The 18,305-nt window shown below is 46.3% G+C and overlaps 1 protein-coding gene across 2 annotated transcripts in view; it reads right to left on the reverse strand.

Moving 5' to 3' along the window:
* Positions 1-18,305, reverse strand: part of MDN1 (midasin AAA ATPase 1) — a 943,760-nt gene that overhangs the window by 784,664 nt on the left and 140,791 nt on the right. For both annotated transcript variants that reach the window (XM_033936734.1, XM_033936735.1), the window contains exons 10-11: positions 9,606-9,799; positions 7,257-7,335 (exon numbers count right to left, since the gene is read on the reverse strand). In XM_033936734.1, coding sequence (XP_033792625.1) covers positions 7,257-7,335; positions 9,606-9,799 — 273 coding nt within the window. The remainder of the gene's footprint in view (positions 1-7,256; positions 7,336-9,605; positions 9,800-18,305) is intronic.

The following is an 18,305-nucleotide window of genomic DNA, read 5'->3' on the forward strand; positions in this document are numbered from 1 at the left end:
TGCATCTCACTAACCCTCCTGGCAGAGGTGATGGCAATGAGGAAAAGCACCTTCCATGTGAGAAGTTTGAGCGAAGTTGTGGCAAGAGGCTCAAAAGGGGATTTCATGAGGGCTGATAAAACCACATTCAGGTCCCAGACGACAGGAGGAGGCTTCAGAGGTGGTTTGACATTGAAGAGGCCTCTCATGAACCGGGAAACCGGTGGATGAGCCGTGAGAGGTTTTCCGAGGATAGGCTCATGAAACGCAGTGATGGCACTGAGGTGGACTCTGATTGAGGTAGACTTGAGGCCAGCGTCGGACAGAGAGAGCAAATAGTCCAGTACAGTTTCCACCGCTAATGAGGTGGGATCGTGATGATGCAGTAGACACCAAGAGGAGAACCTGGTCCACTTCTGATGGTAACATTGGAGGGTGGCCAGTTTCCTGGAGGCATCCAAAATGCGACGGACAGGCTGAGACAGATTCTCTGGAGAGGTCAGCCCGAGAGAAACCAAGCTGTCAGGTGGAGCGAAGACAGATTGGGATGCAGTAGAGACTGACGTTGCTGCGTAAGTAGAGTAGGAAACACAGGAAGAGGAATGGGCTCCCTGGAGCTGAGCTGAAGCAGGAGGGAGAACCAGTGTTGGCGAGGCCACCGAGGAGCGATGAGACTCATAGTGGCCCCGTCCCTGCGGAGTTTGGATAAGGTCCGCAACATCAGAGGTAGAGGAGGAAAGGCATAGAGGAACCGATCCGTCCAGTCGAGCAGGAATGCATCTGGGGTCAGACGATGAGGAGAGATGAGTCTGGAACAGAACTGGGGCAGCTGATGGTTGTGAGGAGCTGCAAAGAGGTCCACCTGCGGAGTGCCCCATCGAGCAAAGATGGAGTGGAGTGTTGGAGGGTCCAGAGTCCACTCGTGAGGTTGAAGGATGCGGCTGAGATTGTCGGCCAGGGAGTTCTGTTCGCCCTGGATGTATACAGCCCTGAGGAAGAGACTGTGGGCCGTGGCCCAGGTCCATATTCGGATGGCCTCCTGACAGAGGAGGGGAGATCCGGTGCCGCCTTGCTTGTTTATGTAGTACATGGCGACTTGATTGTCTGTGCACAGGAGAAGAACTTGAGGGTAGAGAAGGTGCTGGAAGGCCTTGAGAGCATAGAATATGGCTCTGAGTTCCAGGAAATTGATGTGATGTTGACGCTCCTGAGGGGTCCAGAGTCCCTAGGTGCGAAGATCTCCCATGTGAGCTCCCCACGCAGAGGGGGAGGCATCCGTGGTGATGATCATGGAGTGAGGGGACAGATGAAAGAGTAGACCCCTGGAAAGATTTGAGGAGTTCAACCACCATTGAAGAGATTGCTGAAGAGACGATGTCACAGAGATGGGATGAGAAAGAAGATCCGTAGTCTGTGACCATTGGTTGATTAGAGTCCACTGAGGTGTCCTGAGGTGGAGTCGCGCCAGAGGAAGCACATGGACCGTCGAGGCCATGTGGCCCAAGAGGTCCATCATTTGCCGAGCAGGAATAGAGCGACAAAGGAGCACCTGATGGCAGAGGCGGAGCAGAGTCCGTTGGCGGTCTGAGGGGAGAAATGCCCTCATCCGAGTGGTGTCGAGAACTGCTCCAATGAACTGAAGTCGCTGTGTGGGAAGCAGATGCGACTTGGGGTAATTGATCTCGAACCCCAGGAGATGGAGGAAAGAGATGGTGTGATGAGTGGCCTGTAGCACAAGTGGAGACGTAGGAGCTTTTACCAACCAATCGTCTAAGTATGGGAACACCTGGAGGTTGTGAGACCTGAGGAAGGCCGCCACTACAATAAGGCACTTGGTGAACACCCTGGGCGATGATGCGAGGCCAAAGGGTAGCACTTTGTATTGGTAGTGGCGGTGCTGAATCTGAAATCGGAGGTAGCGACGTGAAGTCAGATGGATTGGAATGTGAGTGTAGGCCTCTTTGAGGTCTAGGGAACATAGCCAGTCGTGTTGAGAGAGAAGAGGGTAAAGCGTGGCAAGGGAGAGCATTCTGAACTTTTCCTTGACCAAACACTTGTTGAGGTCCCTGAGATCGAGGATGGGACGGAGGTCTCCTGTTTTCTTGGGTACCAGGAAGTAGCGGGAATAGAATCCCTGACCCCTTTGGTCTTGGGGAACTTCTTCGATGGCATTGAGAAGAAGGAGGGATTGGACCTCCTGAAGGAGGAGGAGGGTTTGAGAAGAGTGAGAAGCAAACTCTACGGGAGGATTGTCTGGTGGAAGAGTCTGGAAGTTGAGAGAGTAGCCGTGGCGAATGATGTTGAGGACCCATTGGTCGGATATGATGGCCTCCCAACGGCTGAGAAAAAGTTGCAGGCGTCCTCCGATAGGTTGAGGAAGAGGTAACGCCACTGAGAGACTGGCTATGCCCTGGAGAAAGGAGTCAAAAGGGCTGAGCAGGTTTTGACTGAGGGAGAGGCTTGGCAGGTTGATGAGATTGGGGGCGAGCCTGAGATTGATGTTGCTGACGAGGTCGGCGAGGTTGTTGCGGAGGTGGCTGAAGAGGTCTGGCGGAGAACCTACGTTGGTAGGAAGACTGCTGTCTGTAAGGGTGAGCAGGCGGAGTCTTTTTCTTTGGTTTGATGAGAGTATCCCACCTCGTCTCATGAGCTGAGAGTTTCTGGGTGGTGGAATCCAGGGACTCTCCAAAAAGTTCATCACCAAGACACGGTGCGTTAGCCAGGCGGTCTTGGTGGTTAATATCGAGGTCGGAAACTCTCAGCCAGGCTAGACGTCTCATGGCAACAGCCATAGCAGATGCTCGAGAGGTCAGCTCAAATGAATCATAGATGGAGCGGACCATGAATTTTCGGAGTTGGAGCAGACCGGAAATTTGTTGTTGAAAGAGAGGGACCTTACGTTCAAGCAGATATTTCTGTAGAGAAGAAAGTTGATTCACTAGGTGCTTCATGTAGAAGGTGAAGTGAAAGATGTAATTATTGGCTCTGTTTGCAAGCATGGCATTTTAATAAAGGCGCTTGCCAAATTTATCCATCGTTTTTCCCTCTCTGCCAGGAGGGGTGGAAGCATATACACTGGAGCCCTGGGTTTTCTTCAAAGTGGACTCCATCAGAAGGGATTCATGGGGTAGTTGGGGTTTGTCAAACCCCGGGATAGGAATGACCCTGTAGAGACTGTCCAGTTTTCTAGGGGCGCCCGGTACCATGAGAGGGTTTTCCCAATTCTTATAGAAAATTTCCCATAAGCTGTCGTGGACGGGTAACTTGAGAAATTCTTTGGGTGGTTGCTCGAAGTCTAGGGCATCTAGGAAAGCCTGTGACTTCTTAGAGTCAGATTCCAAAGGTATAGAGAGAGCCGCTGACATCTCTCGAAGAAATTTGGTGAACGAGGATTGTTCAGGCTTGGAACCGGTATCAAGTGTGGAAGGTTCCTCACCGGATGAGGAAGGCTCCTCATTGGTACCGGGTTGGGATTCCTCCCATAGGTCCGGGTCCCTGACGTTGGGGTGTGTGGGACGGGACGGCGGTGTGGATGGTTCTGCGTGGCGAGTTTTTGAGAGAGATTTGCCAGAACGCATGGAGACGGTACCAGGGGAAGAAGATCGGTGTCGGTCTTGGTCTCGGGGAGCCTGGTGCCGTTCCCGATGTCGGGAAGCATCGGCGTCAGATCGTAGTTGAATGAGAGGATTAATGGGTTCTGCCGAGAGTACCGGCATGGATGTGTTCAATGGCACCGATGGAGTGGACTCCGGTGGTATGGAGTGATGCTCGGGCCGGTCCGGTACCGGAAGTAGTGGGGCCAACATTGCCGGCAACAGATGTTGGAGCTGTTGCTGTAGTTGTTCCTGCAATTGGGTTTGGAGTATGGCCGCTATGCGGTCGTCCAGAGGAGGCACCGGTACCGCTTTTTTCTTTTTCGGTACCATAGGTGCCGCTTCACGCCCCGGCGATGAGGAGGCCGATGACGAGGCACTCACTGATATCGGGGCGGAGCGTTTGCGGGGTCGGCGCGATGCCGGGAGGACCGGTGTCGCCGTTGTGGCAGGAGGGCGCTCAAGGGAAGTGGAAGGCTTCTTAGCCGGCTTACCTGGCGCTATCGACCCCGAGGAAGAATCAGGCGGTGTCGATGCAGTCGGTGCCGATGTAGTCGGTGGCGCCGTCGATGGTTTGGCAGATTCCATGGCAGAACCAGTGCCGAAAAGAATATTCTGCTGGATCTGCCGATTTTTTAACGTACGTTTTTTAAGAGTGGCACAGCGGGTGCAGGTGTCAGCCCGATGCTCTGGACCCAGGCACTGTAAACACCAATTGTGTGGGTCAGTGAGAGAGATCGGGCGTGCACACCGCTGGCACTTCTTGAAGCCCGGCTGAGGGGGCATGAATGGAAATACGGCCTCCGCAAAATCAAACCCGGAGGCCTGTATGTTGGCAACAGGCCCCGCCGGGGCCGGCCAGAAAAATAAGGAAAAAAAAAACTAATTAATAATGTTGGTTTTTTTTTTGAACGAAACAAAAAGAAAACCCGAAGGGAAAAGTAAAATAAGAAAAATACGTGAGCGGGAAGGCAAGGAAGGAGATTTCAACAGCCGTTGAAAGCACATGCGTCTTCTTCGCTCCGCGGAAACGAAGAAACTGGGGACCACGCTCTCCTCCGTCGGGCGGGAAGGCACTCGCGCATGCGCGGTGCGGCCAACTAGAACTTTCTAGTTAAAAAGGTCCGTACCGGGGCTCCGTCGGTGACGTCACCCATGCGTTAAGAATATGCTGCCTGCTTGTCCTGGGATAACAGATGATTCCATCCCAAAAATGCAAAGCCTCTGATGGGCAGACCGAAACAGAATGTGAACGTATGCTTCTGCAAGATTGAGGGACATGAGAAACTCACTCAGCTGAACTGCTAAAATTACCAATTCCAATGTCTCCATACGAAAGGATGGTATTCATAGAACCCGACTTACTCCTTTGAGCTCCAAAATGGACCGGAAGAATCATATGTTTTTGGGTACCACAAAATAGACAGAATAACAAACTGTACCCAGCTTGCTGGCTGGCATTTGAATAACAGCCCTGAGTTTCATCAACCTCTGAAGAGTTTGGCTGACTGCCTTTACCTTCTAGGGAGCCCAACAAGTGGAAATCAGAAAGTTGTCTGGCAAAAGCTGAGCAAACTAAAGGCACCTCCATTGTGGCTGACTTCAAGAACCCAGTGATCTGAAGTTATTTGGGTCCACCTCCAATAAAACTCCCAATGTCTCAAGCCACTGGAATTGGTGGATAGACCTGAACACCTTCTTTAGGAGACAACAACGCTAGAGTCATGACCTCCTATACAACCCCTGTGAAAGGACTGCATTCACTGGAAATACCAATACCTAGAGACCATACCAACCCCACCAACATCTTGAAAACACCCTCGGCTGACATGCCTCTACCTGAGAACTTGGGCTTGTCCTCCGCCAATCTACGGACTTTGGGCTCACCCAGACTCTTAACCAGCTTATCCAACTCCTTCCCAAACAGGGAGCCCTTGAAGGAAAAACAACCAAGCTCAGACTTGGAAGCTGCATCAGCAAATCAACCCCAAAGCCACAAAGACCTTCTGGCTGCTACTCCAAGTACCATATTTCTTGGCAGAAGAGCAGAAGATCATACAGAGCATCAGAAAGGTAAGACGTGCCCATCTCTATCTCAGCTAGCTCCTGATCCACCAAAGCTGAGTCATCAATCTCTCTACCCAATAGGTGCGCTGCCCAACAGAAACAGGCCCTTACTACCAGGTCACCATAAATGGCAACCTGAACCACCAAGTCTACCATATCAGCACTCTCTCAAAAGAGACTGAGTCTGCGATCCTGAAGATCTTGGAGAGCTGAACTACCATCAACTAGAACTATGTTCTTCTGAGTACTGCGCTCAATTCTGGTCGCCATATCTCAAAAGACACATAGCAGAAATAGAAAAGGTTAAAAGAAGAGCGACCCTCCGAGCCAACATCTCGCTCACCCCTGCATCCCCACCACCATCTCTCCCATCCCCATCTCTCCCCATTCCACCATTCCGATCCACTACTGCTGAAACGCCAATGCCAGTTGCCAGTTAATGGCAGATTTGAGTTAGTTCGGCACTCCCTCAATGCGACCTGAATCGCTGCCAGAAACATCTCTGAGCAGCCGGTGTGGACTCTGCAGGCTTCCCTCTACTGTGCAGCCCCACCAAAGAAAGAGGACGTGATATCGAGGGCGGGACCACGTGATACACAGAAGCCTGCAGAATACACACAGGCTACACAAAGATGTTTCAGGCAGCGATTTGGACCACAGCGAGGGAGTGCCGAAACAACTTCAAAATCTGCACAGGCATCAGGTAATACTACGGCCCTGGGGAATTCTGCATTGCGCAGTAGCACAGAATTCCGCTAGGAGCAATATTTGCTCAAGATACTTTGTTATTTGTGTTAAGACATACTAAATGATGTTTTCCACATGCCAAAAATAATGGTGTTTCCAGATGCCTCTGTATAAGACTCTGTCGAGATCTCATTTAGAATATTGTGTATAATTCTGGAGCCCGCACCTCCAAAAAGATATAAAAAGGATGGAGTCGGTCCAGAGGAAGGCTACTAAAATGGTGTGTGGTCTTCGTGATACGGCGTATGGGGACAGACTTAAAATTCTCAATCTGTATACTTTGGAGGAAAGGTGGGAGAGGGGATATATGATAGAGACGTTTAAATACCTACGTAGTATAAATGTACATGAGTCGAGTCTCTCATTTGAAAGGCAACTCAGCAATGCGAGGGCATAGAAAGAGGTGATAGGCTCCAGTGTAATCTGAGGAAATACTTTTTTATGGAAAGGGTGGTAGATGCGTGGCAGTCTCCCAGAAGAGGTGGTAGAAACAGACTGTGTCTGAATTCAAGAGGGCCTGGGATAAGCACGTGGGATCTCTCAGAGAGAGAGAACGAGATAATGGTTACTGTGGATAGGCAGACTAGATGGGCCATTTGGCCTTTATCTGCCATCATGTTTCTATGATGGGGAAATGGTGTTTGAAGTCTAACAACTTGCTGAAGAATGCTATATAGGAAATGCTAAAATAATGCAATCTCACACTGGCAGGCTAAGGGTGCATATAGCACACTGGGCTCTTCATAGATATTTAAAAAATCATGGAAAGCTGCATCACATTACATTTTTGAGTTTACAGATTAACGATTTGCCTTATTTGTTTTCAAATACGAAAGAGAGACAAAAAAAAAAAAAGAATGTAACACGTACCTCCTGAAATACATTCAGAGCAGAATCTGTAGAACTGTCAAAGTTGTGAACAATCCTGTTGCACCATTTCAATAAATCCCTGAGATAGGATACAATCTAGTCAGTACTGAGCAAGAAAGCAAATGATAAAAAAACACCAATTCAGCGCCTCTCCAAGGTAGGTTTCTATGTGCACAAGTGAGTAGATACTCATATGTGTGAAGTTGCCATTTTGGGCAGATACCATCTCCTGTGAGTGCTCATCACCTAACTGACATTTAAAACAAAACTAGCAGTTTTTCAGTCAAACTATGGTTATACTAGCAAAAACATATGTCTTTGCAGCAGTTTTTATTCACTCATGTCAGAGTATGAGCATCTCAGGGATCCGATTCCCTAGGCCTAAATAAGTTAAAATAAGAATTGTCCCAATCTCAACCTCCACGCCCAGAAAAAGGAATTTAGTATATTCTTCGTTGATGCAACGTGTATGTTATATCTAATTTGATTAGATAAGCAAGTATGTAATTTGTTATAGTGTGTCTCCTGAAGTGTTTTGTACGATAAATGTAAATTTTTTAATTTGTATGTTAATATGTAACTCGCCCTAGATAAGAGCAGGTGAGAAATAAACAAACAAACAAATGCCAGGCTAACAAAATAAGCCCTAACCAACTTATAGGCTATCCAATCTATGGCTAAATACCAGTTGCAGCCAAATGGAAAAGTGAATACATAGAAACATGATGGCAGATAAAGGTCAAATGACCCATCTAGTCTGCCCACATATATTAAGGAAAGAGCACCAAGAGCCTCAAAAACTAGAATCAGTCTTCATTAAATTGACCAGACATGGGCCGTGTTTCAGATAAACAGACTGATCCCAGTTTTTGAGGCTCTTGGTGCTTTCTTTCCTTATCCATTTTGGTGTACTTTTATTTCTTCAATTTTCTATGCCGTTCTCCCAGGAGAGCTCAGAACTGTTTACACAAGTTAATTCAGGTACTCAAGCATTTTTTCCTGTCTGTCCTGGCGGGCTCACAATCTATCTGGGGCAATAGGGGGAATATGTGACTTGCCCAGGGACACAAGGAGCAGCATGGGTTTTAACTTACAATCCCAGGCTGCTGAGGCTGTAGCTTTAGCCACTGCGCCACACTGATCTCCCTCTATGTTTCTTGGCTTTATGTCACACATATTAACAAGGTAGTAATGTGAATTGTAAATGTAACTTTATGATGAAAAAATTTCAGTGAAAACAATTAGAGGAAGAGTGGCCATCAAGCTCCTGTTACTTGTCAGCATCCCTATCACTTGAGCGAGGAAGCAGCATTTAAGTGTTTATGATGAGAAAATATTCAAAACTCCCTTTACAGCAGTGGTTCCCAAACCATACCCTGGGTATGATCTGAGACTAAAGCAATGGTTTCCAAACCCTGCCCTGGGGGACCCCCAGCCAGTCGGGTTTTCAAGATATCCCTAATGAATATGCATGAGAGAGATTTGCATATAATGGAAGCGACAGGTATGCAAATCTCTCTCATGCATATTCATTAGGGATATCTTGAAAATCTGACTGGCTGGGGGTCCCCCAGGACAGGGTTTGGAAACCATTGCTTTAGTCTCAGATCATACCCACATGTTGCTTTAGATGCAAACTTCTCCATCACACAAGGCAATTTTAGCCAACCCGGGTTTGCATTCTACTTTGCATTAATATGCTTTATCCTCTCTGTCAGTTGCATGGTATTTTATATATAGCATTTTGTATGAACAAAAGTTACTTTTAGTGAGTTTATTTCAGCTTATAGCTTCTCCTCCCTGAACACTTGCAAATGTTTTACCAAGCCAATTTCAAATTTTTCTGCCACGCAATGAAGTGTAGGGGAGAAATCCTAGTAAAATACACCAAAAATCACTCCTGTGCTGGTAAAAGGATAATCACCATAATAGCAACCACTTCTGCCATTCTGTGCTGTACATGAGTGAGCTTTGCTTAGGTCTGCAGAACAGATGACCAAAAACCTGCATACCCTATGCTAAAGAGCTCCAGGCTCAAGCAAAAAGTCATCAGTTCTGTTTAAGTTTAAACAGGAATGCTTCCTGTACTTTAGTGCAGTGATTCCCAACCCTGTCCTGGAGGAACACCAGGCCAATCGGGTTTTCAGGCTAGCCCTAATGAATATGCATGAGAGAGATTTGCATATGATGGAAGTGATAGGCATGCAAATTTGCTTCATGCATATTCATTAGGGCTAGCCTGAAAACCCAATTGGCCTGGTGTTCCTCCAGGACAGGGTTGGGAACCACTGCTTTAGTGCATATTTAATAAAATACCTAATTTATAACTTTTATTTAAAAGTTAACCACCTGAGAGATAACCCTCTTCCTTCTAGGCTTGGCACTTTCTCCTCTGTAATAAGCACTGGCATGGGGACAGCTGTTTGCTCTCTTCCAGCAATATCACCACTATGCCTTTGATGTTTGTTTCCAGTCAGCTGAATGTAAATTTCCAGCAAGCGATCCGAGATGACCATCAGGCTTGGGTATCTCCTCACAAGCACCTGTAGGGGCAAATAAAGGTATAAAGAGTGAAAGAACTGTAATGGCAACCAGTTGATACAACTTAAGAGACATAAAATAATATCCAGAAAAACATCACTCAGCATAACATATTACACAGACAAAATTGAGCAACATACAAATAAAGTCAGGATTAGACAGGAAAGTAGCAAAATTATAAAATCATTAGTTTTGGATAATTTTGTAAATTCATGTGATTTGAAAGATATGGCAAATACTTTTTAATGGACGGGAATTTTCTTTTTGCTCCCATGTTCACAATCATTTTCAAGAATAGATTACATTTTTGTTTCAAACCAATTAGTACAACAGATAACACAAGCCTCCATAGACCCAATTATTTTATCTGATCATGGAGGGGTGTGGGTTGAACTTAAAATAGAAGATCAAAACAATGGTAGACCTGTATGGAGATTTGATAATACACTGCTTGCTGATCCAAAATTTTCACATAAAAATGAATGAATATTTCCAAATTAATGCCACTGAAGGACTCTCAAGTGAAATTTTATGGGATGCTTTTAAGGCAACCATGAGAGGATAAATTATTTCCTTTTCGGCATATATTAGGAAACAGGTCAAACAACAATTTTCCAATCTGGAACAAGAAATTAAATTTTTGGAATTAAAATTGGTTGATAAATGGGAGTATTCTGTATTCCAAGATCTTTTAAAAGCTAAATGTAAATATAATGAGATTTCTTCCAAGTTGGTAAAGAACGATTTATTTTCTCAGCAAGCTTTATATTATGGAAATTCAAATAAGGCAGGAAGATTATTGGCAAATTATCTTAAAGCAAAAAAAGAGAAAGTCGAAAATAGTTGCCATTAAAGATGAGAAAGGTGATACATGTACTCAAGTTGAACCTATTTTAAAACAATTTTTAAAATTTTATAAAGCTCTCTATTCTTCTGAGCCTTATTTAGATTAAGAAAAAGATGGTTTAGAATTTTTAAAATTATTAAAGGGACCTAAAATTCCTGAACATATAAAAGGAAGTCTTGACGAGCCTATATCATTAAAAGAATTGCAAACAACATTGAAATCCCTTAGAGTTGGATCCGCTCCAGGTGGTGATGGTTTCACGGTAGAGTTTTTTAAAATCATTTCAAAATACCTTATTACCACATTTGTTAAATTTATATCAGGCTCAACTACATAAAGGTAGTATTCTAGGCACTATGGCAGAATCTTTAACTATAGTTTTGCCAAAGCCAAATAAAGATCCTACATTGGTCTCAAATTACAGGCCTATTTCTTTAATTAATGTAGATGCTAAACTTTTGGCTTTACGTTTAGCCAAGGCTCTCCCTTATATTATTGGTATGCACCAAACTGGGTTTGTAGCTCAGAGACATTCCTCTAATAATACTAGACTGGCTTTTCAAATGTTATTATTTAACGAAAACCATGAATGATCCAGCCTTTTCTGTTTCCTTGGATGCAGAGAAGGCATTTGATCGGGTAGAATGGACCTTCATAGAAACATAGAAACTATAGAATATGACGGAAGAAAAGGGCCGACAGCCCAACAAGTCTGCCCACTCAAGAACCCTCCCTCCCAACTAGTCTGCCTACTCAAGAACCCTTCTTCCCTGGAGTATCTATCATTTGAGCATAACTCTGTAGTACTCCCACCTGTTTGTCCCATCGACTCTTGAAGTCAAACACGCTACTGGCCTCGACCATCTGGCGGGGAAGATCATTCCATCGATCAATCACCCGTTCGGTGAAGAAGTATTTCCTGGTGTCACCATGAAATCTTCCTCCCTTAAGTTTTAGTGGATGCCCTCTTGTCGCCGTGGGACCCTTCAGCAAAAAGATTTCCTCCTCCACTTTGATGTGACCCATGATGTATTTAAATGTTTCTATCATGTCCCCCCTTTCTCTGTGCTCTTCCAGGCGTTCTTCATATGGGATGTCCTTAACCCTTTCAGGACCAAGGGACATATTTGTCCCATAACTTTAAAATCCTATAAATTTTGATTGGGATAGTCTACATTTCTAAATTTGATATGTACGGATTCCATATGATACTGCCTTTATGTAAACAAACTGGTTCCGACATTCATTCATTAGCGTCGTTGCCAGATTGACGAGAAGATTCACTTGCCACACTGTCCATAAGCCAGAAGTTTGATTTTTTTTTAAAAAAATAATGATATTTCACAAAAAAAATCAATTTTTTGGCATCTGCAAGCCCTTTTTACCATAAAAATGTCGTCAAAACCACAAAAATTGGCCTACGATCCCTATGGTCCTGAAAGGGTTAAGTCCTGAGACCATCCTGGTGGCCATTCTCTGTATCAACTCCATCCTCTTCACATCCTTTTGATTATGTGGCCTCCAAAATTGGACACAGTACTCCAGGTGAGGTCTCACCATGGATCTGTATAACGGTAGTATGACTTCCGGCTTTCGGGTGATGAAGCTCCTTCAGATGCAACACAGCATTTGTCTGGCCTTTGCTGTAGCTTTCTCCACCTAATTAGCAGCTTTCATATCTTCCCGGATGAGAACTCCCAAGTCCCTTTCTGCAGTAGTTTTTGTTAAGTTTTCACCGTTCAAGGCGTATGGATTTCCGCTCCCAAGGTGCATTACTTTACATTTCTTGGCATTGAAGTTTAGTTGCCAAGTACTGGACCATTTTTCCAATACAAGCAGGTCTTGCTCCATAGTGTTGGGCCTGGTTGCGCTGTCAGGTTCTGAGGTCCTGTCCACAACGCTGCATAGTTTAGCGTCGTCGGCAAATAGTGTAATTTTGCCTCGAAGTCCCTGAGTCAAATCCCCTACAAAGATATTAAATAGCATCGGGCCCAAGACCAAGCCCTGTGGCACTCCACTGGTCACTATCGACGCTTTTGAGGGGATACCATTTACCACCACTCTCTGAAGCCTGTCGCTAAGCCAGTCTTGTACCCATGCTATCAGTGTTACTCCCAGTCCTAGCGAGTGCATCTTATTTAATAACCTTCGGTGTGGAACACTGTCAAAAGCCTTACTAAAGTCCAAATACACCACGTCCAGGGACTCACCCTCATCCAGTTTTTTGTTACCCATCAAAGAAGCTTATCAGATTGGATTGACAAGACCTTCCTTTTGTAAAGCCATGCTGGTGGGGATCTCTTAATCTTTCATCATCCAGGAACGTGTCTAGTCTGTTCTTAATCAATTTTTCCATGAGTTTATTCACTATTGATGTGAGACTCACCGGTCTATAATTTTCAGCCTCTGACCTTTTTGTGGAGCGGGATAACGTTGGCAGTTTTCTAGTCTAGGGGTACTTTTCCCTTGCTCAGGGAAACATTGAAGAGCACGGCCAACGGCTCTGCAAGGACATCGCTCAATTCTCGAAGTACTCTAGGGTGTAGATTGTCCGGGCCCATAGTTTTGTTCACTTTTATTTTTGATAGCTCATGGTATACTTCGCTTGCAGTAAATTTCATGTCCCAGAATGGGTCTTCCGTACCCCCCCCCCTTGTCTGTAGCTGAGGGCCGGATCCTGGCGCTTCGCAGGTGAAGACTGAGCAGAAGTAGTTATTGAGTATTTCTGCTTTGTCTGTTTCCTTCCTTTTTTCTTTCTCCCTTCCCTCCTTCCTTTTTTCCTTCTCTCTTCCCTCCTCCCCCTATCCCCCTATCCAACTTTAACTCTCTTCCCATCCCTTTCCCTCCTCTCCTCCCAGCAGCATCTCTCCTTCTACCTCCCTCCAAGTCCAGTAGCAGCTCTCCCTTTATCCAGCAGCTTCCCAGCCTCCTACAGTGGCTTCCTCCCCTTCCAGCAGCTCTAAGTACTTGCCTGCAGGAAGTTGCCGGTGAATCACTGCCCTGGCAAGTAGGAGAGCTGCTGGGAGAGAAGACAGCCACTGTGAAGGCTCCCCAGGATCTTGCTCGCACACGCTGACCATCTCCCTCCACCTGCAGCTCTCTCCGTTCCACTTGCACCTTCCCCGCAGCCCTCTTCAGCAACTTGGCAGGGGCAGCGATCAAGACAGGCTGCCGACGTCGGGACCTTCACTTTCCGAGTCCCGCCTATTTTGTTTCAACTTCCTGTTTCTGAACAGGCGAGACTCACAGAGGGAAGGCCCCGACGTCGGCAGCCTGTCTTGATTGCCCAAGGCTGGGAGGAACGGCAGTCGGCAGGAATTTGAACTGCCGACTAGATCTCGCCGACCCTGCGCGGACTGGCAGAAATTTTCTGCGGACCGGCACCAGTCCGCGGACCAGCGGTTGAAGAACAGTGCTTTAGATCATTTATTATTCTACTGTCCATTCACTGGCTTTTTGAAGATCGATTTGGGGCCAAATAAATTGTTTGTTAGAAAATCATGTGGCTCTATCCTATGATACTATTTTAATTGGAATGTCAATGAGGAAAAAAAGTCAAATTTCTGCAAATAATAATAAATTATTACTTACTAGCATTTAAGCCCGTTACATTAACGGGTGCTAGAGTAGATGTCTGTCTATCTTTTTTTTTTTTCTTTCTCTCTCTCTCTCTCTCTCCGTGTACACTGTCTGTCATTATTCCTGTCTGTGTCTCTTCCTGGCTCCCTGTCTGTCTTTCTTTCTGACTGTCACCCTAGCCCCCTGCCTGCCTGTATTTCTCTGTTGTGCCATGCCTGCCTGACTCTCTGTGACCCCCTTCCTATGTCCTTAGTGTCCCATCTTATGTCTTTAGTGCCCTCAGTGCCTCCTTCCTATGTCCTTAGTGCCCCCAGTGCCACCTTCCTATGTCCTTAGTGTCCCATCCTATGTCCTTAGAGACCTCAGTGCCTCCTTCCTATGTCCTTAGTGCCTCCTATGTGCTTAGTGCCCCCAGTGCCACCTTCCTATGTCCTTAGTGCCCCCAGTGCCACCTTCCTATGTTCTTAGTGCCCCCAGTGCCTCCTTCCTGTCCTTAGTGTCCCATCCTATGTCCTCAGTGCCTCCTTCCTATGTCCTTAGTGCCCTCAGTGCCTCCTATGTCCTCAGTGCCCCCGTGCCACCTTCCTATGTCCTTAGTGTTCCATCCTAAGTGCCTTCAGTGCCTCCTGCCTATGTCCTTAGTGCCCCTTCCTATGTCCTTAGTGCCCTCAGTGCCTCCTATGTCCTTAGTGCCTCCTTCCTATGCCCTTAGTGCCCCCAGTGCCACCTTCCTATGTCTTTAGTGCCCTCAGTGCCCCCCCACCCCCAAAGCCACCCAGCCTGCCTGCCTGCCTCCCCTGTACAGTAGAACCTATCATTTTTCTAACCCTCCCTTCCATCCCCCTGTGCAGTAGAACCCTTGAAAGCAGCATGTTTCCATCTCACCCGCCACTACCACCGAAGTGCAGCCGACCCCACTTACCCTCCCATCCGACCCTCCCACCGCGAGACGACCAGAAACCTCCCGGCTCAAGCAGCGGCCGCAGCACTCTAAACATGATGCTTCACGGCCTTCTACTGCCCGCGATTCCCTCTGTCGCGTCACCGTCAGAGCAAATCAGGGCAGGAGAAGACCGCGAAGCAGCGTGTTTAGAGTGCTGCGGCCACTGCTAGAGTCAAGAGGTTTGTCGGGACTGTGGGAAGGGAAGGGAGGCGACGGCAAGGGACTAAGAGAGCCAGCCAGACTGTGGTTGGAGGGTTGGATGGGAGGCTCAACGGGGGATCGGGTGCGCTGGGAAGAGGGGTAGGGGGGGCGAAGATGACGACACTCAACCTCTCACTGGGGGCGGAAAGGCTCTGGACGCGAGCTGGGAGGAAGACCAGCGTTTGCTGAGGCTGCGGCTGCCCGGAGACTGCATTCAGTCTGTAGGGAGTAGTCGACTGGGTGCTTGCATTCTTCTGAGTGACATTAGTCTGTGCTTATTCATCTGCAGGGACTCATTCTCCAGCCCCTAAACCGCCACCGCAATCGCCATTCTCCTGCCGGTCTGACAAACCGACAAACGCGCCTGAAGCTGACCGCGCTGACACAGCTGCACAGTCGCGCGCCTTCAGCCACCGCATGCACCTCCAGCCCCTGCAAGCGCCGTGAGGTGTCAAATAGAATACTGCCACAGAAGCACACCTCACGGCGCCAGGAATCACGCAGTTTCAAGAGCGCATGTGCGCTCTAGGGTTTTATTATTATAGATTATGACAGGAGTTGCCATTCAGCAGATTACGTTTAATTGGAAAAAACTGGAATAGATTAAATTAAAGTTTTTGGTGGAATTTACTGTGTCATATGTATAAGATGGAAAGAATGTTAACGTTGCAGAAAGGAAATGTTAATAAATTTCAGGAGGTTTGGAGACCATTAATAGAATATTGTAATAAATGAATAATCATTTTTCCCAAACTGATTGTACAGGGAAAGGGGGGTGGGAGGAAGTTTAATTATAAATTGATGGGTTGGATTAATAAAGAACAATATATATATGTAATCATGTGTAAGAATAGGGTTGGGAGGGAGGGATTTATTTTTATTTTTAATTGTGAAATTACTAAGAAAAGATACTCAAGTGATATTGCATAAGTTTAACTGTTAATATTTGTTGCACTTGTTAGATGAAAAAATTAATAAAGAATGTAAAAAAAAAAGAAATGAAGGTAGAAATAATAGCGATTAAGCAAAATAATATTGCTAATTTTACTAGAATGTGGGCCCCTCTAGATGAGTTCTGTAAGGACTTCAATGATAACGTTAATTGACCCTATTATGATTTGAGAGAACTAAAGGTCGTCGGCGGCGTCTTCGCTCCTCTCTCCGGCACACCCAAACCCCCGTTCATCCTCCCATCCGACCCTACCTTCGGCTCCCTTAGTCCCTTGCCGCCGCTCCTCTTCTCTTCCCGCCCCGCGGTCCCGACAAACGTCCTTACTCCAGCAGGGGCCGCAGCATTTTAAACACGCTACTTGGCAGCCTTCTACTGAACTGATTTGCTCTGCCGTGTCGGGCAGAGCAAATCAGGGCAGTAGCAGCCCGCAAAGCAGTGTGTTCAGAGTGCTGCGGCCCCTGCTGGAGTAAGGACGTTTGTCGGGACCACGGGGCGGGAAGAGAAGAGGAGCAGCGGCAAGGGACTAAGGGAGCCGAAGGTAGGGTCAGATGGGAGGATGAACGGGGGTTTGGGTGTGCCGGAGAGAGGAGCAAAGACGACGCCGACGACCTTTAGTTCTGCGATCGGGTCCTGTTTGGTCTGCCACTGCCTGGAGGAGCTGAAGAGCAGGGAGTCCCGTGTACAGATTCTCTGCTGGCCAGAGAGAGAGATTCGCTCGCATGCGCACTCCTACCTGCGGTGCCCTACATCTCACGGAAAATGGACGCACGCAGGTGGGAGTGCGCATGTGCGTCTTATGGTTTTATTATATTAGATTGACATGCTTTATGTACATTTCTGCAATGTAGTACTGTATTCTTGTTATGTTTATCTACGGTATACATTTCTATATTTTAAAAATTCAATAAAATATTATTTAAAAAAAAAAGAAATGGAAGTAGATTTTTTTTTTTTAATACTATATAGAACTCTCATCTGTACATCGGTAATTGTGATTTGATACTATATTGAATCTTCTGCAAGTTGGGTCAGCAAGGGGTGCAGCACACGCTGCATGAGTCATCCAAAGGAGAATTTGGAAGGGAAGGAGCAAACAGTCATGGTAAATTAATAATACACTACTACTACTAATCATTTCTATAGCGCTACTAGACATACACATTTATGCAGGCATTTTTTCTGTCTCTAGTGAGATCACAATCCTTTTTTTTGTACCTGGGGCAATGGGGTGTTAAGTGACTTACCCAGGGTCATAAGGAGCTCAAGGGAATTAAACCCAGTTCCCCAGGATCTCAGTCCACTGCACTAACCATTAGGCTACTCCTCCACACCTGATGGCCACAAAACTATTTTGTGCAATGAGTAGGCTAGGGACTATAGGAGCAGTCTAATATATAAGTAACAATTCCCAGTTAATTATGAATTAAGGCTCAATGGTGGTAATTTACTATGATCTCTACATGTGGCAGATGCTTTAGAATGTTCAAACAACCTTATGATACATGGGTAAATTAGTTACATCTCCCTCCAGAAAAATCTAGATCAGTGGTTCCCAACACTGTCCTGGAGAACCACCATGCAGTCAGGTTTTTGGGATAGCCTTAATGAACATACATGAAAGAGATTTGCATATAATGGAAAAGACAGGCATGAAAATCTGCCTCATGCATATTCATTAGGGCTATCCTGAAAACCTGACTTGCTGGTGGTCCTCCAGGAAAGGGTTGAGAACCACTTATCTAGATGCTTGGGTATAAGCTGTCCTCACCAGATGGAGACAGAGTTATTGAGTTGTAAGGTCACTTAAAAACCCTGTACAAACCCCTTGGTCAGTTAGTATTATCATAAAGCAAAACAGCAAAGACAATTAAAAGGGGGGAAAAATATGGTAGTCTCAAAAGAGAACCAGACCCAAAAGAGAACTCAGACTCCATTTATTCACTCCCCAATCAAAGGAACACAGCGCAAGAAGATGTACGACAGCCT

Source organism: Geotrypetes seraphini, chromosome 3 (genome assembly GCF_902459505.1).
Source record: "Geotrypetes seraphini chromosome 3, aGeoSer1.1, whole genome shotgun sequence".
Lineage (NCBI taxonomy): Eukaryota > Metazoa > Chordata > Amphibia > Gymnophiona > Dermophiidae > Geotrypetes > Geotrypetes seraphini.